The sequence below is a fragment of the Tinamus guttatus genome, unplaced genomic scaffold (assembly GCF_059628265.1).
Source record: "Tinamus guttatus ecotype Peru unplaced genomic scaffold, ASM5962826v1 Tinamus_guttatus_pri_ptg000409l, whole genome shotgun sequence".
Classification (NCBI taxonomy): domain Eukaryota; kingdom Metazoa; phylum Chordata; class Aves; order Tinamiformes; family Tinamidae; genus Tinamus; species Tinamus guttatus.
The window spans coordinates 607,495-631,697 of NW_028288943.1; the positions used below are offsets into that span (position 1 = coordinate 607,495).

At 37.9% G+C, this 24,203-nt stretch overlaps 1 protein-coding gene across 1 annotated transcript in view; it reads left to right on the plus strand.

Annotated features, from left to right (window-relative positions):
- Nucleotides 1-24,203, plus strand: part of TMEFF1 (transmembrane protein with EGF like and two follistatin like domains 1) — a 99,297-nt gene that overhangs the window by 55,378 nt on the left and 19,716 nt on the right. The window contains exons 3-5 of the mRNA XM_088531363.1: nucleotides 1,958-2,087; nucleotides 10,203-10,229; nucleotides 20,936-21,032. Of these exons, the coding sequence (XP_088387489.1) occupies nucleotides 1,958-2,087; nucleotides 10,203-10,229; nucleotides 20,936-21,032 (254 nt within the window). The remainder of the gene's footprint in view (nucleotides 1-1,957; nucleotides 2,088-10,202; nucleotides 10,230-20,935; nucleotides 21,033-24,203) is intronic.

Here is a 24,203-nt window from a genome sequence, read left to right on the forward strand (position 1 = left end):
AGCCTAGTATCATTTCTTAAATTCTAGTCTTTTAAAACTTCAAGTAGTAATGATCATAGATTTTCCTCTTAGGATCCTCTTCAGAAATTAATGATGGATAGTTTTGTCGTTGAAACACATGTAATGTCATGGCAGCAAGAGCTCTGCTAGACTCTGCTTTTCTGAACAATTTGAAGGCTTTCTCTGCCGTGCCATGTCATCTACTCAAATTATAAACTGAAGTTTAAGGTTCCAAAATTAAAATGTCAAATCAGATCTAGCAGAGGTGCTAAAGTATTCTTGTAAGGGTTCTGTGCTCTGCTTGCAGTAGCCTTGATATCCTCCCCTTCAGCCCTAGCCATTACGAAGGATACCTCTGTTTTTATTAATGACTGTGAGGTGACGAAGAAAATGTTTAGCAAACTTTTAAGTCTTTTGCTGCAATTTATATGGAATTTTATAGAATTTAAATAAAAGAAAAGCAATAGACAACATCCAGTGGTGGATATCCAGAAATTTCACTAAAGAATTATCAAACTTTGAAAAAAAGGTACACACAGAAACTGTCTACTTTTAAACACCACTGGACAACTTTTAGAATTAATTGAGAATTATCTATTGGAAAGCATTGTTCTCTTAAAAAATAAATCTCATTTTTATTTATTCACTAATGCTGACCGTTCAGTGTGAGATATGATAGGACGGATGGGTATGATAAAATGTCTGCAAGCTATTCAATAAATGAAAGTATCACAAAACTGGCAGATGATTTATTTCCATTTCTGCATGCTTATTTCAGTCTCTGTTGGTAATCTTTGGAACGATGACAAAGGAGGAAGGATATTTTGTTATTGGAATTGGATATTTTGAGGGTTTTGTATGCCAGAATTTTCACTCACAGAGAAATTGTTGCTACTGTTTGGGACAGTTTAGCTTAAATAACATCTTTCTCTGTGTGTCAGCTCTCTTTCACTAGTTTGTTCATGTTTAAGACGTGTAAATTTTGGGACTAGATGGCATCTTTGTTTATTACTGTTTTTTTTTTTTTCTCTTCCCCCAACCCCATGGGGTTTTAAATGTGCCAAAGATGTCTAGAATTAATGTTATCTTATAAGCCCCAAATATGAAAATGTCTGTTTTTCCATATCAAGAATATCCAACCTTGGAGATTCAGGTTGGTAGGAAGTGACCTATCATTCACTGCTGCCAGGTGGAATGGCTGTTCCAGTATGTTTCCCAGAATATTTTTGAATACATTATATATATGAGGCCCATCATTGTCTGTCTTAGAATGTAAGGAATGGTAAAATGCAGGCTGTCCCTGAATAAATCAGTCCAAATGCTAAATTTTCTCTTCTTCCTTTTTTTTTTAAAAAAAAATATACCAACCCTAATGACTTGTGAACTCAATTTTTTTCTAAATAGCAGTACAAAAGTTATTGACAGAGAAGAACGGGCTTATGATACTCATGAACTAAATGAGGATGGTGGTTTTTTCCATCTCCCTTGAAAGACAATTGTATGACCAAAAAGATCAGCAATTTCCCTCCCCCTTAAACAATGTTCACTTTAAATTCTCCTTTGTCCAGTTTTATCCCTCAGTTTCTAGTCATACATTCTTCTGCTATATTGAAGAAGTCTTCTCTTTGCTTGGTGTGTTTATCCTCCAGATCCTTGTAGATGCTTGTCATATTCCCTCCAATCATTTTTGAGACCCACTAAAGGTTTTCAGTTATTTAAATATATTTTTTTTAGTGAGTTAGTATGTTCATATGGAGTTGGACTATTATTTCAGTGGTCTGAGAGGCAAACCTACAGTGGTAGAGAAGCTAACTTTTAATTTTTTTCCTTTAGTGAACAGAATGATAATTTATTACCAACATCATACATACATGTTAATATACGGGATGATAGTTATGTATCTGAGATTATTCCTATGATCTTGTAGGACTGAGTTGCCTTAAAATTTCTTTTTCAGTGTCACACAAATTATATTCCTGTTTGTGGATCAAATGGTGACACTTACCAAAATGAGTGCTTCCTTAGGAGAGCTGCATGCAAGCATCAGAAAGAGATAACAGTGGTATCAAGAGGACCTTGTTATTCTGGTATGTAAAACATCATTCTATGTCACTAATGAATGAGGTTATAGGATTGCTTTTTAATTTTGTTTTTAATTCTAGAGAGAATTATTTTCATGCTTTTTGTACAATGAAATAATGTGGAAAACACAAATCCACTTTAATGATGAAATGTAGTGATACAGACAAATCTGATATGTCTCTGGTATGTTAACAAGTAAACAGAAGCGCTTAAAGGAAAAAAATATTTGAAACAATGCTGGTGAATTCTATAGGGGATCTTTGATATTAATTCGCAAAGCTTACAACACAACTGAGCAGATTCTAGACTATTTATTTCTTTAGCACTCATTTTTTGGATGTATATATTTAGCGTTACATCCAACAAGCGACATCCATCACCCTGACTGACATACTGCCTCTAACCAAAGTATCATATTTGACTGATTCCACTTTGGGTCATCACATCCAAGATCTGCTTTGGGGCATCCTATATCTTTCAATACATAAAAGTTCTACCTTACTATTATTAGACCAAGTAAGATGCATCTCTGTGGTAGCTAAAGTGTGACTACAGGTCTAAGCAGACATTCTTAGCTAGCCTTATGTTTGCTAGTTTAGTAACAGATGGCAACTTAGGGGCAGCAGCCTGGAACTCAGGGGCAGCTGCAACACTCCATTTTAGAAATCAGGGTAAATATCTGTGAGTTTACCTCGGTAAAGTTCTGTGTTGTGCTCTTTTGTCAGTCCCAGAGCTAGCTAATTTAACTCAAGCTTGGCTACATTCACATTAGCGGCCCTAATGCCTTTGACTGCACCATAGACCTAGCCTGAGATTGTTTTGTTTACAGACATCCGAAATGATGGATGTCTGTAAGGAAACCTGTGTTAAGTGCCCAGTTGAACTGCATAATTCCAGAGTACTTCATGTGGATGACTGAATGCATCATCTTCTTCAGTCTCCTGCCTGTATACTAATTCCAAAAGTCACAGGAATAGGACAAAATCCAATGTAATTTTGAAGAATCACATATTCCAATAACAATACCCCAGGAGTAGATTGAATTGAGGCTGTGTAAATAAATATATATTTTTTATTTCATGCAGAATATTTTTAAAGACTCAGTGTAAAAGGTTTCTTTCACTAAAACAAAACAGTAGGAGGATATTCTGGAGAACTTTTTTTTTTTAATGTGATTTATCCTACCAGGAAAACGACATTTTGAAATGAAAAATTGATTCTTCTCAGTTTCAAGTATCTGCTAATCACTATATCACTCAGCTACTTTGAGGATCTTTTTAACCTTCCTCTTCTTTTCTTTAAGTCCTACTAAAAACAAACCAAAAGAAAACTTAAAACAGGAAATGCAGCGTAAATTGTCAGTGTAGTGTAATAGATAAAGACATACACTGAGACAAAGTTGACTAGCAAGTACGGAAAATACATTTCTGACACTGAGGATGTGATTCAGCTTCATACTGGATTTACACTTGTACAATTTACAGTGCTTCAGTAGGGTTCTAAAACAGAACTGTAACTGTTGTTTCCTAAGTATCTGACATCTTATGATTATTTTTAGAATATTAGATCATAAAAGCCATTCTCTGGAACCTATCCATTCTATGGCTATCGATAATCTGTAATTGTTAATATATTAAGAATCTTCTTAATATACATAAAAACAATATATTTGTACTCTTAATCTATAAAACTTATATGGCAAGAATCAAATACCTAAATTTTAAAAAAGTCCTTTATAACACAATCACATACATTTTCAGCTAGAGCCTCAGAATTTGCTATGAAAATGCTTTGTTCTGATATGCCTTTAATCAATAAGTAGATATTCACTATTTTCTTATCCCAATTTTTCAAAACAAAGACCAGTTCTATCCTATCAGGTTATTCAAGAGAAATAGGATGAAATTCCATTTGTCATGATGCATTAGGTCTAAGTAAATTTTAAAGTATGTCAGAATTCTAAATCTCACACAACAGTAAAATACTTCCTATTTGATAAGGATTGCTCCTGTCTGAAGCTATATAATAAACTGTACTGAATGATTTAGTCACTCCCTAATACCTATTTCTTATCCAGTAACATTTTGATTACCTTTTTAAGGTCATGATGCGTTATTGATCAGCATATTTATATATTGCATTCCTTTGTCCAAGTGCTGTCAGGGATGGGGGATCCCAAAATTAGCAACATTAATGAAAGTAATTCATAGGTGCTTTAGAAATTAACAAAATGCAAGACTTTTTCTCATTAAAAAGTAGTGTTTAAATAAATTTAAGAGAATGTATAACTGAAACTTTGGAGCTTCTATGAAGAAGTCCCAACACTTTCAAAACAATTTTTTTTTTATATGAAGGGACATTGCTTTTTCAAATACACAGTTTTTGGAAGTGTTTAACAACCATTGGAAGAAGCTGTGGGATTAGAGTCTCTGAGTTTCAGCCAATACACTTAGGCCCATATTGCAGAGTACACAAAACAACAGGAAAATGAATAAAATGCAGCTTCAGTGGTCTTTTTGCCAACGTATACATTTATGAAGTGGTTGATAATAAACTATATAAAATTTTGTCCTACAACTACCTTGGCCTTTTGACTTGGCCTTTTGTACTCATAAGGAATGAGTCATCCAGTCTGTGGCTGAGTGGAGGTAAATGGGGTCTTTGCTCTCCAGTAAAGTCCCTACCCATAGTACTACCTGGTGGTATTTCCTGTCTTTCACCACTTTTCCTCCTTACTCTATGGCTTTTTCCCCTATCAGTTCAGACAGGGCAGCTGATTGTGGGATTATGTGGTGTACAGATCAGTGATTTTACACACTTACCAATTTCCTATTTATAGTACAGCCTTGTAAGTCAGGGATGGAAACATACAGCAGGTCATGAGGAATTTTAAATACCTAAAACAGGGCTACTGCCAGACTCGTAAGAGCAACAGCCTAGATGCTGGCCTGAAGCCTTGGTCATTTCAGAAAGGATGACGTTAAGTCAAAATTCATTCATACAATGCCACCTGAGGATTCTTTAGCCAAGGTTATCCTGAACTGGCTTGCTAAAAGGCGAATCAAAGGCTAAAAGGGCTAAAAGGGAAGAAACTAGGGAGAGAAGGTGGTCAGAGTGTGCTCAAAGGCTTGAAAAGGAAAGCCACAAGGTCAAAAGGTTTCTTCTGGCTCTTTCTGTTGGTGGATTCACTGTGTTTTATGGGCTTAGAAGAAGTAAGTGTAGTAAATAAGAGATGGACTTTCATGATTCATTCCTGAGAATGCATGCTCTGTTAGCTCACACACACTGCCAGCATTTTGACTGCTGCCAGATTTATATTATATGCATGTGAAAATGTAAGCACATAATGATGTAGTACTTGATATTTTAAAATACTGCACTTAGACATTTTTGGTGTACTACATGAATTTGGAAGGCATAGTTTATTGCTTCTTATGTGGGAATTTCTAAAGTTTAAAAAAAAAAGTTATTTGCACAGCAAGAAACAAATACTGGCTCTATTAAATTCACTCCTCCAGCCCCCATTTTCTGTTTTATCCCTTTGTGATACATTGCACTGCAGAATGATCTCGAAGTAATCAAACAGTTACTCTAGGTTGGAATGCAGAGATTTTTACTGTGAGTGGTTATTTCTGTGGGACACTCAGACAAAACATAGCAGACATAAAGCATAAGGAGATATACACATTGTCCTGAAAAGGAATATACTCTTAATTTTAATCCTTTTTGGGGCATTAAGGAAGTTCCAGGCAACTCACTTCTGGGTTTATAAACTGTAGAAATAACTATTCATGCTCTCCCAAAACGCCACAGCAAACATGGAAGCCTAATGTTAAAATACACATTTAATTTAATAGTCAGCTGAGAAACTCATTTCTAGATTTATTGTGGTATAGAACATACACTTTAAATAAAAATATAAATAAAGCCCACTTACTAAAGCAGCTGTTTTCTTGCCACCCTGCATTGAGGGCTTGCAACAGCACATCTCCCTTTTGTCATTAGGAAGGGAATGTTTTGGTAGTAAATAGGAAGTACCTAGATGTACTTCATCAACACATGCTAGAATTTAATATCTAGTTCTTTTAATTTAATGTCTAATTCTTCTAGAATTTAAAATCTAGTATCAATTCTTTTGCAGGATATAAATAAGCAGGATCAAATGATAGCAAAAGCTTTTTCAACAGAGATGAAGAGGATAATGACGATTACTGTTGGATAGCCTGGCATAGTGGAGGTTAAAAGCCCATTTCCAGCAGCTAGAGGCCTTACAGCTGATAGCAATTAGGTTTGTCAGTACTGCTATCCAAAGATCCTGCTAAAATAGAGGGTAATTGATATTAGGCAGCCATGCTCTGGAGGGTGGGAATATAAACCCAGCAGGAAGAGCACAGAGTTGAGCTGAGGGTGTGGTTTTGGCTGGGCTGGTATACTTCTTAACACACTTATTTTGTACACTGGCAGCAGCGTTAACAGTGCTCCCCTGCCTGCGAGCACCAGGACATTGGAACTTGCGTTGTTTTTCTTTGGTCTTTGATCTGGCTGGGGCTTTGAGATTGTCTGTTCCAGTTTTGGATCTCTTCTGAAACTCTAGCCTTTGCACTACTGTTTTGAGTTTTAAGAGATTTGTACTGCTGCGGCAGGAGATGATGAAGAATTACTGCAGAAAGAGTGAAATTTAAAGCTCCTGACCAGCTCTTGCAACAGGACCCTTGTTGCAAGACCTAGTGTCAACTGGAGATCAGGATATTCATCTTAATAGTAAACTAAGAAGAATCTTACCTACTTTTTAGCTAAACGCACTATATCCAGAAATTAAATGGCAAAAAGATTGCCCTGTCCTACCATGGAAAGGATTTAGTTAGATCTACATTAACCTGAAAATGCAGGTGGATTATAGTCAATTAACAGAAACTGTGACTTAAGGCAGCAGCTCCATTTTTCTCTCTTCTTTTTTCTGTTTGGTGAGAAAAGTAATTGATGACAAATAAAAACAATCAATATCATCTATTTTTTTTTTCAGTGAATTTTCAGGAATGTTAATTTGTGAAGGCCAACTTGTGCTTAACACAAGGAAGTGATGGACACAGTCTTTGTATTAAAAGCATTGTAACTATATTCCAAAAGCTTTAGGGAAGAAGGGGGACTTTGGCATAAAGAGTGTAACTCCTGGGTACTGAAGTTGATGTGTTGAAAATCCTTTCTCAGATGCCAGTTCATACTTGCAATAACTAAATTCTACAAATACACTGTGTCTTGGAATGGCCTACAGTTTTACTTCTGATGTGTCAGAAGATGGATTTCCTTCTGTTCTTATGTGAGTAGCTGCTGTCCTATTTTTTACTTAAATCTAAAAAGAATGCAGCATTTAGGCATTACTTTGCCTGTCTCTCTGTGTGCGGAATCTGATAGGTTTGTTGTAGAAATGCTCACTGGATTGTGTACCCCAACTGAATTGAAGTAAAAGTGTTTATTCTCTTAAATTTCATCAGCGGTCCATCTGTCATTCTTTTTATGCTAAGCAGTCTGATTCATTTGCCCCAGCAGAGGAGAAGGTTCAATTTTCATGTTAGCTTAAGGTAGTTAAAAACCACCCCTTCTGGGAGAGCAGCCCAATCTGAATGAGAGAGGCTTCATGCTTGGTTGGGATTGAGGAGGATACTGTCTACATCAAAGCACAGTATAGAAATGTCTGAGGCCCTGAGAGCAAAAAAAAAACCCAGGGATTCTGACTGCAGCCTGATTTTAGCATGATTACCCTGGAAACAAGAGTTCTAGCGTAGCCCTCAAACTGAGAGAGGCTGTACATTTGTGTGCTACGTACAAAATGTACAAGCACATTTTTTATGAACCTATTCAGTGAATGGTGGCTTAGGTAAATAGAAAAGACAGTCACTCTCTAATTACTGACTTGAGCTAGGGCATGTTGTTTCTTTGCAGGTTCCTTCCTTGTTTGAATGTTCTCTTTCCTGGATCTCATTGGTCTCCTTGTTGTGTGGAAACACTTTCAGAAATCCTGAATTGCTTTAGGGGACTGAAAAAAGTGGAGATGCTTGTACCAGTAAGCTTGCAATAACAAAACCAAAACCCCCTAGCTTGGCTTAGCAAGATTACCCTGTAGACAGGAATTCAAATTCAGAGAGGAAGCGTGAGATCTGAGCGAAAAGTCAGAAATGGTATGAAGTGTTATTCAGGATGCCACTCCCTGCTTTGAGGTCTCAAGAAGCCATTAAAAGCGCAGGCATGGATCTATCCCGTTACTAGGGTGCTCTGTTAAGTGGAGGCAGAGCTGCCTGTGGACTTAAGCACTATCAACCCTGATAGGTGCTCTGGGTATCACTTGCTTCTCTTGTTACAGCTTCTACTGTCTATATAGCGATATCTCCCCTGCCTCACAGCATATACACCTAATGCTATAACTGGTGCCCCACAATACAGTAACTGCTGTGTACTGGAACTGAATGGTGTTTCTTGCCTTGAGACTGAATGTGCCAGCAAAAGTATGTGGAAAGGTAGATTTTGAAATAAAAGCCTGGAGTGACTCAGTTCTTTGTGGCATTTTAGCCTTTTTTTATGAGCTACATGTTAAACTTGCTCATATTTTTAGGTTAAAAAACAAAACACCAAAGCAACCAAATCACACAATTTCAACCATTATGAAGAAACCTACGGACTTACTTCATATAAATTATACGTCTTCAAATTCGTTTATGAAGTCATACTGCACTGTGCAGTATATTTTTCAGTGATTCAACAATGAAATCTTATATGGAATCTTCTTTGTCACTAAACTGGGTCACTATCCATGGAACAGACACCATTCTTCTGTTTTTGTCCTTGTATCTGTAAGGTTCTATTAGGCACAAAATTATGGTATGGAATGACAGAAAGGAAAACTTAGACTGGTGAAAAATCTCTATTCCTGATACTCCATGTGATAAGAGATTATTTCTAATGTGCGAATCGACCTAGCAATATGGAATTTCACACTTTTATCCACACACTAGAAAGAGCTATTCTTAGATATACAACCATTTTAAAAAGAGGGAGAATTGAACAAACTGACAATTTGGTTTTTCCTCTGACATGAACAATGAGCTCATAGATGAGAGTGAGAATACTACTACTCCATTTTTTTTATTCTTTCCAGGCTTGTGGAAATAAATGCAGCTACCTTTTCTATCACCAAACTGGTGTGAGAGGTCTGAAATGAGCAGAGTAAGAAGTGCTCTGCTCCTCACCTTTTAGAGAGTCTGAGCTAACTGGGATGGGAAGCAATTTACTGACAGCAGGTGCCATCCTGTTCTTTCCACCTCCTGCAAGTAAGAAAGACGGAGGAAGATTTGTGATTCAGAGGGTGGTTTTACTGTGGTTCTCACTGAAGACCCTGAGCACAGTGCTGCCCGAAGCTGTAGCCTATTGCTCCAAAGCTGACCTAGGTCTCCTGGGGTGATGATGCAGCTAAGTCCTGTTGATGCTTAAACTGTTAGCACTAAGGGGGCACAACTTCCAGCTATCACTCATCAGATCTAATCAGTTTTAGATCACAATGAAATATCTGTAGATTTAGTAATTTTTCTATGAAGTGATCGCTTGAGAGGAGCTCATTTATAGCTAGTTGACTTAAATCATGTTTATTTTGAACACTAGTTGCTTCAGAAAGTTCTGCAGTCAGATGCTTTATGTGTGACTCCTTCGAGTCTTATTCCTAGAGCCGGAGGTTTTAAAACGAAACAAAACAAGCCCCCACAAGCCTACTTACATTTGTTAAGCAGATTTCAAAAATCAAACTGTATACTCTTTTTTTAGTTTTAACAAGTTTGAATGTAAAGCTATTTAAAAGAGACTGAGATAGCAATTGTGTTTTCATCAATGAATTCTGCTGTTGCCTGAGCAAAAATACCCGGACAGCGAAGGGAGGATAGGACAACGATAAGCATGTACAAACTGTCCTGAACGATGCCAAATCTTAGCAAGATGTTTTGTTGTTACAGCTGCTCCATGAAATATAACATCTATATAATGTTTTACAGTACTAAGTTGCTGAACAAACAACTATTCCTCAAGCAATATTTTCATTTGCTTTCTTTTTATATTCTCCTCCTCTGCTTCCATTTCAGATAATGGCTCTGGATCAGGAGAAGGAGGTGAGTACCAATCCTCAGTTACATTTAACCACGGTCTTTCTTTTTTAGTATATGTCTCTGTGTCTGTTTTATCTACAGATTCGCTCTACCACCATCATTTATGAAAAATACTACAACTTAAACAACAAAAAATATGACAACTTAAACATCAGTTTGAATGTTACAGTGTGATCTGAACATCTCAAAATAGTCTTTCTTCAGAAGTAGTTTGCAGCGTGGATTTGACTAATGTTTTCTTTCAGATTTGACCAGTATCATTTCTTTTTTCTTTTTTCTTTCATGTTAAAAAGGTGCTACCAGTGATGCAGTGTAATATTTAGATCCCTACTAAACCACTGTATTTCACTGCAGTAATGCCTAGGAATGTCTATTCACAATACATCTATTTTTTTTCCTTTAATTCATTTCCTTGTCATCTGCAATGTCTAGTGATCCTTTGTCAAATACGCCATGTAAAAAGTATTCTAATTTTATATTTGATTTTAACAAATATTTCTGTTCAAAGGTGTATATTGACAAAGAGAACACAGCACAACTGTTGCTAGTAGAAGCTTCCTGTCTTTGACCACATCTTAACTTTCTTACAAGATTTAAAGCAAAAAACAATTTTAATTCTATGTTTGATGCTGCTAGCAAGAGTACATATCATGAAAAATGTGAGATATAGATACATTGTAAAGGCAATTCATCTTGCTTGTACTAAGAAATTGTTGCAGGGCTGCTGTTTGGAATCTTGTTTTAAGTACACGTTACCTGAACAAATTGTTCACTGAAACTTCTAGGTATCCTTCATTTTCATATCCATTCAGCAATGCATTGTATGAAATTAAAGTGTCTGCATGTTTGCTCCTATCTGATTCCAATATCACTTTCATTCTTTGCCTTAATTCTGTCCTGTCTAGGAAAAAAAGTGTGGATAATGTGTGGGAGGCAGGAACCACCCTCTGGTGCATTTCCATTTAGAAGTGCTGTGGTGTATTAAGGCTATCTAAAAAGTTGCTCCACCCACCAGCTCATATGAGATGTTAATTTTTGCTGACAGAGGGTTAAGTTTCCTTTGCCTGTTTGTTGAAATACTAAAAGTTATATGTGTTTAACTACATGAAAATATGCTTTTATGTAAAATCGTTACTGATACCATTGCATGCTTGAACAGAACATTTAACTTTCCAGAAATCAGGAAATAGCTCCCTCTTTTTTATCAAGCAGAGGGAAGGCTTACTGCTCCTCTTCAATAATTTATTAACAGCCATCACTGGTATTTGTTACTAGCAACCACTAGTATGTGTTCATTCTTGCCTTTGCTTCCTTTTACTTCATTTACTTCAAAGGCATTTACTTGCATTTGTTTTTCAGAACAGTATTTGAAAGAACAATTTCCTGTTCATCTACTGCCGTGTTATTACCATTGGTGATTTTTTACTTTTTTTTTTCTGATACTTTTCTTCCTAAGATTTTATCACACACTTTTCCAAGCTCCTGTTGCTTATCCTTCACACTTCCTCACCTAGTTTGTTATTCCGCTACAGCTGCTCCCTTTTCAGCTTGTTCTCTGAGAGTTGCTTGTCTCAGTACTGTCATACATTCCTTATAGGAGACATATGGTAATGTAGCCTAGGTCTTGACTTTTATATTTTCATGCAATTTTAGGAACATTTGAATACTGTTGGGAGTTTGCTCCAGTTTCCTAGTCAGATACAAAGACTTGTTCAAGTCTCTTGTAAATTTAATGATGCTGGTCTGGAGAAGATTGGCAGTTGATTGACAGGTGTGGAGATTGTTTGGATATTTTTATGAACAGTTTGAAGGAAAAGTATAACAGAACATCCTGTGTTTTCTGTTAGGCTAGTCCTGAAGAGGTAAAAGATTCAAGCTGGGGTATGATGCTGAATCCAGGGCAACGGTCTCCTGATAAAGGAGTTCTGAAATGGGTCTCCCTTGATCTCTGCTGCTGTAGCTGTTCTCACTTAAAATATTCATTGCGTCCAAGACAAAGGGTATAGGAAGAACACTTCAGCCTAGAGGTTAGAAGGAGGTATGATAGAAAGACTTTGTTAGCTGGGAATCTGTGCTCCAGTGAACTTTTATTTACATAAAATAGAATGGCAGCAATTTGAAGAGATAGAGTGATCTGACTATATTATAGCAAATGTTGGTGTATTTTTTTGGGGAGATGAGATATGCAGGTTTAGTTCACTTCAGACTGAGAGGAAAGAAATGAATCTGGGTCCTTTGGCCCCAGATGAGTATCTGAACTGCTCAGATACTGAATAAAAATGGAACACTGTGAACTCTATTGGTGCCTTCTCCAGCCTTTTTGTGATATTAGCCTTTCGTTTGTTGGCTTTCCTCCAAGTGCCTTTGGGCCAAATGAAGTGTTTGCAATTTTGCTCAATGTGAAACAAATTGATTTTAGTTCTTAATTTTAGATAGAGAAGTTGTTCCAAACAAGAAATTGAAAATTTCAAGACATTAAAATTTCTGCCTGACATGTTACTCCACCCTCTTTTTTTTTTTCCCTCCATGTATCTAGTATCTCCGTATTTCACCATGTATCTGACACAGTGAAATAAAACTACTGCAGTCCACCTTTGTCACTTAGTTGGATGTTAAGATAGTACTTTCTCCCACCACAAAGTAGGCTAGTATTCAGTATGTTGAGTCATGGAACCCATTGTTTAGATTATAGCCTTTTTTTTTCCTGTCCAAAAACTTAAAACTATTCTCCCAATGTGTTTGTGTCTCGAGCTAATGTTATTTCAATATTCAAGTGTAAAAGTCTTACAAGAAGGCATTAACAAGATCAGAGGCCTATTACAAGTTAAGAGAAACAAGCTTTTAAAAAGATTCAGATCCATCTGAGGATAGACGTACATTGCTTGGGGCCCAGATAAAGGAAAAGGAGGAGGAACACAGACAGCAGGTCACTTGCACAGCCTGTACGCTCAGCCAGTGCTCTCCTCCCTGATAGTCCAGCCAGGGAGTGATGAGAACAACGCCTCTTGTTGGTCCAGCTTTCTCAGCTTGCTGTTGTGCAGAAAATCTCACTGTCAAGAACTGAACGTCCAAAAAGGAGACAGAGGAGTCCTAAAACTTTATTCAAATAAAGGGAGAGTCCACGGGGCATATCCCTGTGGGGTCTCTCAAATTGCTGGAGGACGCAGCCTCCCTTTTATCCTAATTTCTTGACTGAGGTACACCCTCTCCTTTTCCCCATTGGCCAAGGTACTCAGAAGTTACAGCCTTCCCGGCCTGCCTACACCAAACTCCGGCCTCCTGCCATCTGTTCTCACCTGTGGTCACCTGACTCCTTTGTCCCCCTTGCCAAAGAAGGGGGAGCAATTTTCTTCTTGGCATATGCTCTTTTATCCCACTCACCCATGGCTCCGCTCAGTCTCCCCCTTTGTCCTGCTCATCAGCCAGACTGTGGGGGAATCTCCTTATTTGTGAATACACAAACTTTTGTATTGCACTAACTGTCCAAGAAAACCAGGGCATGCAGAGGTACAGTAATCATCCAAGCCTATTCTTGACTAAGAGTGCAGAAATAGGAACCAAGATTGCAAGAAGCGCTTATGTACCCTACAGGTTAGATAATGCTACTGCTTGTAAATGTAAAGAATGTGGAAGCAGAAAAGCAAAAGTGGAAGAGAGAGAGACAGCAAGCGACCAAACATGCTTTCTTAGAAATTTCTATGTTTGCTTGTTAGATTTTATGTTTCCAGATGTAAATTACTATGTCTCATATATATACAATTGATGTGATTGTATATGTTCCAGTAATGTTTGCACACATGAAAGGAAGGAGTACAGCTGCTTGCACATGTTTAGGAAAATTGTTATAACTGTGCAACAGATGCACTGTTTGCTGGTAAATTTTTTGATCTGAAGAATGAACTGAGGAAGTGTCTAAATTCTGCTGTTCAGTTGCTATAGATCTTCCTGTGACAGTTTCTACTGCTTAAACTGAGCTTGAACACTTCTGATACTAAAAAAAAAGCAGCATTCGTAGTTAGAGGTCCCAGTCATTGCAGACTGTCAAGCTGAGGAAATAACATGCTTGCCATACATATAGCTAAGTTAATTAGTATTAAAACGATTTGTTTTGAATTTCTGTTTCTCTGAATTTCTAATCCCTCTGAAATTTAATAGCTAAAGAATCTCTTGGTGAAGGTCTAGCAGATTACATTTAGCAATTAATAAATTGGTATGTGCTTTTTAGCAGGCTTCCATCTGTTACTTCCCCTCACTGGGGACAACACTTATCCATAATTGTCACACAGTTAGGGTGATATAAATACACAGCTTAGGACTTTGAGTGTGTGTGTGTGTGTGTATGTAAAAATTTAATCTGTGATAATACTACTAGCTTATTTTAAGGTATTTTAAAATGACTGTGTCACTGAAAATCATGAATAAACCTTAACACCAATGCAGTATTAGGAAACAGGCATTCTCTTTTTTACAGTGCCACATGCATAGGGATAGCTCCTCCTAACGTGCATGCCGTAGGTTGCATTAACCAAAGCTTCGATTTCGCTAGGATCTGCACATACATAAAATTTCCTGGAGTGATCATACATATTCATTCCATTTTCTAGTGCTAATTACAACATACCCCACCCTCACATGCCCTCCATCCCTTCCATGGTCCCTGGGGGTCATTTCGGTGTCCTTTTGATGAACTCTGATGACTCACTTCCATATACGGTCCCATTTTGGCTCAGGGAGCCCTGTTTTGTTCCCATTGCCCAGTTCCAGGCAGTTCTACGGTGGTCCTTATCTTCATGTTCAGGCAGTGTTTGCTGTCTTGTGCATACTCTTTAATGAGGTACCAGCAACAGCAGCAAAAATTATGTCCTTGGGTGCATTCTTGTCTGGGGCTTCTCATAATGACTGTAGAAACTGGGTGGTGGTTTACGCCCTAGATAGAAGGTAATCTCATGTCTTTTAGCATGTTTCTGTAATACCGAGTGATTTAGAAAGATTTAGGTAGTGATTCTGTCATGCTTTTTGTCACTAAGTATCATCTGAACTTCAAATAGCCCTATTTATTTCCATTAAGATCCTACTCCTTGTAAGTAAAAATAACACAAAACTAAACCTTACAAGAAGTACTACATTTTTAGCTAAGGTTTGGTGAAAGAGAGCCAAAGGTACTGAATGTTCAGGCCTTCTCTTGATGAAAACTTGCTCTAAATAGTGTTTTTGGAGGTGCTAATGCTGCTCACAAGGATGCTGGAGTCAGGGTCACCAAAAGATAGGTTCTTGTTGCCTCCTTTGTAAGCTGATAGATGGGAAGTGGGGGCCTATCCACTTTATGTGACCAATAAAAGGGCTTGCATAAACACATTTTCCATTTTCCTGAAGTTGTGGAAGAGCTCCTTTGGTCTATGTGGTGACTTTTCTGTGTTTTTCCTTTTCCACCATTATGCAGTCATGTGTAGTTTCCCCAATGGTTATTGTGAAGCTATTTATTTTTCCTTTTGAGAAAGAGGTATTAGCTGTATTTGAAGCAGAACAGTGCAGTGGGTATTAATGTTCTCCAGGCACAGTCTTGCACATGACAGTTGCCACACAGGTGGGTGGGGGGCTCTGGATGGTGCAGCCCATAGAAGAGGAGTTTGCTCTAAGGTGCTCTCCAAGAGTTAATAAACCCCGGTTGCGGCATCACTGGAGCTACCAAACTGTAGGGTTGTGCTAGCCTGGGGACACACAGTCTAGCAATCCCACGGTTGACAAATCCAGGTGAAGAAGGAACACTGCAGGCCATTGCCATGCCTGTCTTGGCTGCTGTGCAGTGATTTCCCACAGAACAACCTGCTAACGGGAGTGTTAAACAGATTGTATTGAGCACAAGGTCCCCTGCTGATTTGCACACCATTACTGGCTAGAGCCACCCTGCTGTTGTATGGCTGTTGGCCAGCATTGTTCTGCCTGAGTAGAAAAGAAAGTAAGCTACCTCCTTTGTGCACTCAGAACCCCAGTCGGTGAACTGAGGACTCACTTGTCCTCAGCAGAGATGCCCCTGACTTCTTCTCAGTGTGTTGAGGAGAAACTGGGGGAATTTAGACCAGAGGGGTAGCCCATTACAGGTAAGAGCAGGCTCTGTGTGATGCACCAGTGACTGGAGAATCTGTGAAAAGCTATAGTGTAGAGGGGTGGCCCATGAGGAGTGAGAGCAGTTGCAGTACCATGCACCTGTTGTTAGAGAAACCAGGGCAAACTGTGTCCTACAAGGAAATGTGCTGTGCAGGGTGTCCTGCAAGGAAATTGCAAGAGTGGTTATTTTTATCATGGATCTACGATTTGACTGTAGAGCTCTGATATGTGTGTGTGTGTGTGTGTGTGTGTTCTATATATATGTGTGTGTGTGCGTGTGTATGTAATTAAATATATATTTCCGCTTCCGTTGTATTCCTTGATTTGCTATACATTTATAGTGTCTTGTGTCTACTAAATGCTCATGCTTGACAAATGATGATCTCTTGGGTTCAGCTAACTCTGGAATCCAAAAGATTCCCTGATGCCACTCTAGTGGCACATCACAGCAATGTAAAGGTTGATTCAGCTGTTCCAATATGCTAACTTTCTGTACTGTAATCAGTGGTGTCATTATGCAGAGAAGCAAACTGCAACTTGTAGTTGTCACAAGTTTAAAACTAGCACCTAGAAATGCTAGTGGTGCAGTGCATGTCCTCAACTCCTTTGCCTAAAGGAGAACACACTGTCATTAAAATAACCACAGTACAACTCATACTATATCATTGTCTGACCTGTGTTCCAGTTAGGACACCAAAGTTGGAAGTTTACTTTTCCGGGCACCCCAGTCCTAAAAAGAGCAGACATCCTTGTATTCAGCCTGTATATGTGAGTTATTGCCAAATCTAACCCTAGATGCTGGTATCCTTACTAGATCATGCTTACAGCTATTGTATATCTGCATAGGCAGAGCTTCTTTCAGCAAGGCATACACCTGTGGACAAGGGGGTGCTTTGATAGACAGCAGGGTCACTCGTGATGGAAAATGTTTCTTTTGCTTAACATTCAGCAGCATGGTCAAGCAGCATGGATTGCTTGCCAAACTTTTTTGATAGAAAAAAGTGGTTTTGCACCTGCTTTAAATGTTTACTTACACAGACAGAAGAGCAAGCTTGCAATGTTACTTTTAAATTACAGAAATGAACTCCAACTTAACCAGCATTTTAGGGCAACTGGTGTTGGCCTAAAAATCATAGAATCACAGAATGCTTAAGGTTGGAAGGGACCTCTAGAGATCATCTAGTCTAACCCCTCTGCACACGCAGGGTCACCTAGAGCACGTGGCACAGGACTGCATCCAAGCGGGTTTTGAAGATCTCCAGAAAAGGAGACTCCACAACCTCTCTGAGCAGCCTGTTCCAGTGCTCTGTCACCCTCACTGTTAAGAAATATTTCCTTAAGTTCCTGTGGAACTTTTGATGCTTTAGTTTTTGGCCATTGCCTCTAGTTCTGTCTGGCCACCACTGAAAAGAGGCTGGCCCCATCCTCCTCACTCCCTCCCTTGAGGTACTTATATACACTGATTAGATCCCCTCTCAGCCTTCTCCAGGCTGAACAGGCCCAGTTCTCAGTCTTTCCCGAAAGGGCAGATATTCCAGGCCCCTGATCATCCTCATGGCCCTGCGCTGAGCTCTCTCCAGCAGCTCCACCTCCCTCTTATACTGTGGAGCCCAGAACTGGACACAATACTCCAGATGTGGCCTCACCAGGGCTGAGTAGAGGGGCAGGATCACCTCCCTCGACCTGCTGGAGATGCTCTTCTCAGCTCACCCCAGGATCCTATTGGCCTTCCTGGTCACGAGGGCACACTGCTGCCTCATGGTCAACATGGTCCACCGTGGCACCCTAGTCCCTCTCTGCAGAGCTGTTCTCCAGAAGGTCAGTCCCCAGCCTGTGGTGGTATCTGGGGTTATTCCTCCCCAGGTGCAGAACCTTGCACTTGGCCTTGTTGAATTGCATGAGGTTTTTCACCGCCCAGTTGTCCAGTCTGTCCAGGTCCCTCTGGATGGCCGCGCAGCCCTCTGGGGTATCGGCTACTCCTCCCAGTTTCGTATTATCAGCAAACTTACTGAGGGAGCACTCTGTGCCTTCATCCAGGTCATTGATGAATAAATTGAACAGTGAAATTGAAATCAGTGGAAGAGAGAATAAGTCACTAAATTGTTCAGCTAAGTGAAGCTTCTAATTACTCATACTGTGGTATTTTGAGAGGAATTTTCAATGCTAGCTGCACCAAGAGAATCAGCCTGACCACAGGCTTTTTTTCTATACTTTTGCTTACAGAAGAGGGTTTGCTGTGACTCTTCCTATTTTTTCCTAGATCTTTTTGAGATGCATGAGATGGCAGACAGCAAAAATCACTGTGTGCCCCCAAAAGATAGGAATTGGTTTTTAGAGGAGCTTTCTGGACAAGGGAAAATCTTCTCTCCCTACCAGCTCCCATTGTTCGCTGCAACTGTGATAGGCATATCTAGCAGAATTCCCTTTCCAAGCCATGGTGTGGGCAGACGAAACTTCACCTTAACATTGGCTAACACTTTCGCTTCAGATTTAATTGACAACCCTCAGCAGAATCATAGTCATAGTACAGTTGTAATAACACACAAAATGAGTTGCCAAGAGAAGCAATTTTCTGTCCAGATACCCCAAAGCGACCATCCATTTGCAGGTTCTCTCCCTGCTGCTCTTAAATATAGCTAGCCATCTTCTGTAGAAGAATGACTCCAAGAGCAGTGTTGGGGAACAGCTCCATGCAGAGAGTCAAGAGTTGCAGATGCCATCCTCGTGCCTCATTTCTTTTGGACAGAGCATTAATGAGGTGCTACCCTGAAACAGGAAATGAAACTGAAAAGAGAGGGAAAATAAGCTTCACTCAACATGAAAGTGAGATGTCAAGAATACAATTAATCAAGATATCATAGGAGGTGAGAAACTCTCGAGTCATTTGTACATCAATATTAGAAGCCTGCATACTAAACAAGAAGAATTTGAATTACTTATTTGGAATAGATTTTGACCTAGCTTGATGACCTAACTTGCTGTCTCTTGCATATGTAAATAACAGGAAGACTCAGAACCGACATGGTGCACCTATAATATGTTGAAAAAAATGGCGATCAATGGGTCATGAACTGTAAATGAACCATTAGAAAGTGATTTTTTTCCTAGGAAATATTCTTGGCCTCCTGCCCTCTTTTATTGGTGACTAGGGAGCAAATCAGTAGTGATCAAATAGAGCAGGTGCTTTATGTAGTGCTTTATACTAAAATCATACTGTAATATGCTATATGTAAAAACTGTTACATGTTAACCTGTTCCTGACTCACTGCAAATTTCTGTAGGTCTCTTCCTTCTTTTCCAATGAATTTATCACCTTTATTGCTTTGTTAAAATTAAAAATGTGAGAGACTATTTCTAGTGAACCTAAACCTTAAATCATTTAATCTGCTTTATTCTCTCTAAAATATATGAAGTGTGGGGCAGGAAATTTTACTAGCCATTACCAAGCCTATGAAAATTAAACTATGAAGTTTACTTAGAAGTGACATGAGGTTTAATGTTTGAAGCCTATTTTTTTATATGGCTTCGCTACTGAGATTTTAGTCGTCAGTAAGAAGAATCTTGGGAAAGGGATGAACTGCTGTACAGCAACTTCAAGCAAAGCAATAAATTAAAGTTGTATTTCACTATCAGTACCTTGCATCCGCACGGCTCTGAAAAATATTACCTTTTTTTACTACGTATATTACTTTTTATTGTGAATCTGGGGGAAAATTAAGGGGGAAAAAACTTTCTATTGAATTGCTTGATATTCTTGTGCAATATGAAAACCTGACTGGGGGAAAGTAATTTTGTTATCAGAATACTGCCATATTCTACCATATATTTCTTAGCTGTTCAGTATTCATTTCTCAATTTTTGGCTTTCCTACATTAAACTTTATTGAGTTTATATTTCTCTTTTACACAATGGTCCTCAGGTTTGAAGTCAGCAGTAAGAATGATGCAGAGATTTTTAGGACCAGTGATGTTGTAATATTCATTGTACATTTTAGAGGACATATTATTTCTATTTAGTTTCTTTTTAAGATGACTCTTTAGGCCTTTCTTTAGTCATGTACAACTAATTAGAACAATCTGGAAAATATACAACAGTGTGTATGAAAAAGGAGCACAGACTCATCCAATCATCAGAAACAGAGAGGGGGAAAAGTGTAGAAGGTAATCTTACAAGTATGTCTGTTATTAAAAACTATCAACTAAAATAGCATTCAAATCCCTTCTACATAAAGGTCAAGGATATTAAAAGTCACAGAGTTTATATGTTGCTAGTTTCAATTAAATTTAAATGTGGGTGAAGTACATGGCAGTGCAAATAGAGTGTCTGGATGGGGCAGGAATAAGTAAAAATCGGTAAAATGACAATAAAGGAAGAGTCAACTGATGATGTAATTTGTTTCTAGAGGTGTCCTTTTGTCATTTGTGCTTTTCTGACAAGCTTTAAATGCCCAGTTTTGAAAGAAAAAGCACAAGGGAATATAACGGCTTTAGTGTAAATATAAGATAACTTCAAGTTGCCAATACCAAGACAGATGGATTTAGATAAACAAAAAGAGCCTCGCATGAAAATCGTGCTTTCTGTTAACAAGGCCTTGTTCTGTTTAGAGTATGAAGGATCTGGGACAGAAGTTCAGAGGAAGCGTTCAAAATGTGGAGTTTGCAAATACAGAGCTGAGTGTGATGAAGATGCAGAAAATGTTGGGTAAGTAGTAAGCTTTGCTTAAAAATCTTGGTCTCCCGTTTTGCTCGCCAACAAAAGTATGTGACGGTAATTCTTGCTCTTACTAATTGAAGTTCAATAATAATGTATTTGGTATGTGTCAATAAAAAACAAACCCTTTTCAGTTCTGTGAGGTATAAGGAGAAAATCAAAAAAGGAATATTGAAGGGTATCAATCAAATATTTTTCAAATGAAGGACTTCTGTTTTACTCTGGCAACAAAATAATGAGGCTTTGAGGCTAGTCAAAAACTGGAGCAATGTGGCTGTTGAGGCTGGGAAGTTTCCATTTGTGAAGATGCTCAGAACCTGACAGAGCCCTGAGCAACCTGATCCGTCTGGGCCAAGTCTGGGTAAGAGATTGGACTAGATGATCTCTAAATAGCCCTTCAAGCCTGAATTATTTTGCTACAGTTTTATATAGTTTACAAAATTTTGGTGCTTCATAAAAGTAAATTTTAAAAAGTTTACTTGCTTGCAGCTGAAATATGGCCCATGGCACAAGTCAGTAATGTTGTTTTTTTTTTTTCCTCTTAAACTGTACTCTCCTCTTTGAAAGAGTTTTTTTTTTAAATATTTTTCAGATTTAGAGTTACAACATTATGTTTGCTTTCGATCAGAGTTGCAAAGTATTGTTTCACTACACAAGATTATACCTACTCTGGAGAATTCAGGCTTTGCACCAAGTTTTAGACTTGTGTCTTCATTTTGTTTTGTTCCTTTGAAATATTATCTATTAAAAACTTTAATGAGAACAATACATGGTAAAATGAATGCAAAACATGAACAACTTACTTCTTTATTATGTCCACAACCTCTGCAAAAATTGTCAGTGTTGATTTTATTTTAAAGTGGACTGATAGAGCAAAATAAGTGTAGTCAGAGCAGATGGTTGTTATAAACAGCATGCCACACTTAGAAAATTAATGTTCAAGTGTATGCTGATTAGTACATTTTGTAATATTTCTTTATACAAATGCAGGAATTATTAGTCACATCAAGGAAACCACAGAACTATGGTTCTCTTTTCTTCTTTCGTTGTAACTCATAACAATTTTAAAGAACTGTTACTTTTTAGGAAGGCATTTAAATAGCACACCGAATCCTCAGTGGATGCATTACTCTAAAGCTTCATAAATGCATAATATGACATATTGTTTGTACAGTGGTTTTCTGTACATCTGCAGTAATAGGAGCAGATGACAGACTTCACATGGATTAGTCATGACTTTTTATTCCTTTGGTAACAAACTTGATATATGTATTGAATATATACACTGTATACATCATGGGAAAAGTTGCCATCTGAGACTGGTCAGTACTTCATTTTCCACCCCTGTCTATGAATATTCATGTTTTACAGTAGACTGCATGAAATAAAAGTGTTTCATCTCAGACCTCACTTTTTTTTTTTCTTCAAATGTGAAGTATATTTCCAAAACAAAAAGTATCATATGCTTTTGAGGAGCTAAATCTGCCTTTGTACTCCATTTCTCTTACATGTCCAAAACTGGACAAAATGTTCAAGGTATGTCTTCATGAGTGCTGGGGGAGGGGAGTAATCATAGCTTCACTGTTGAAGTTCAAACGTGTCATTTTAATGTGTCATGTGTTATTAAATTTAACTAACATTCTCTTTTTACCTCTTTTTTAAACAAATAAAATATGAAATGAGGTTCTGAGCAATTCAGTCTTTTAGTAAAGTGCTAAGTAGTAAAGCACCTTTAGTAAAGCACTTTGACTATGTTGTCAAAGATCTGTTTTGACTACTGAAGTAGATTTTCAAGAGAGATTGACAACTGATCCCAAGTGGATGTTTTATATGATGTGCTTTGGAAATGAAATATATCTCAGTGATGAATAGAGTCAGTAGGAGTATAATGTATGTAATATATCTTTTCACAATGGCCAAAATAGTAATTCAGAATAATTGCTACTAACACTTAGAAATGCCTATATGGACATTCTCAGGTTCTGGCCTTTGCTTTGTCTGTATTATTTGTTTTCCAGGGAACAGTTTGATCTTTTGATGTATAGCATACTGGTTCCTATTGGCAACTTTTGACCACTTGTTCAACCACTTACCATAGTGAACAACGTTTGACCTTTTAAGGAAATGATATAGAGCGTGTATGTGTGTGTTTGCATGTGTGCAAGTGAGAAAATATATATATACACACATGAATTAATATATGTGTATTCGTAAGATTTTAATCCTACATGAATGCAGTTCAGTTTTCTTGTCCAGCAAAAAAGAAAAAATCCTGAGATTCTATAAAATAACACAACTGAAACGGAGGTTTTCTAATTGTCATTTAGGATCATTGAATGATGTATAAATGGCCTACAGCAATGCTCATTATACTGACTATTAAGAAATTTAATAGATTCTAGGTAGATAACAATCCAGGCCTGTTTACTTATATATAAGTTTAAAAAGCTTTGAAGGAGCGTGTGCAGAGTCTTTGAAGGTTTATGTTGCTCGAGAGTGGGAGGGGGCTGGGTCAGTCTTGCGAGAAGAAACATATCCTGCTGGAAGTCAGCTAAAACTAGGGACTCAATTTCTGAAATGATCAAAGAAAGTCGTACCATGAAATCAGAACAGAGAGATAAGGGTGGTGGCATTTTACTGGCCAAGGTCTGGCTGAAAGCTAATTGAAGCTTATTGTGCTTAAGCAATGTTCTACATTGCTGAGCAGAAGTAAAAACTGAGAGTATGTTCAAGCAGGATGCAGAGAAGCTAATGGAGTTGGAAGTCTAGTATTTTTATTGACCTTATCTTCTCCATGCTACAAAGGGCACAGAAAAGAAAAAGAATTCCAATAAAACTGAGAAAGATTCAGCTCTTGCTGAGTAGGTAGAGAAATAATGTAGAAATACAAAGGTTCTTAGTTCAGGTTTCATCTGTAAAGAACTGTACACAAGACACAAAACATCAAATGAAGGCAATACTTCATTTGACTTTATACTTTATCACATTTAATTGTCTTTTTAACCACAATTGCTCTACTCCTGCTATTTCAGTTCACCTAAATTTATTCTATCGGCCATATACTTATTCATCTACCATTCTCACACATTTCGTTTAATTCCAGAATCTCCATTTTAAATATATAAACAAGTGCACTAATAAATAGGTGAATATCTGAAAAAG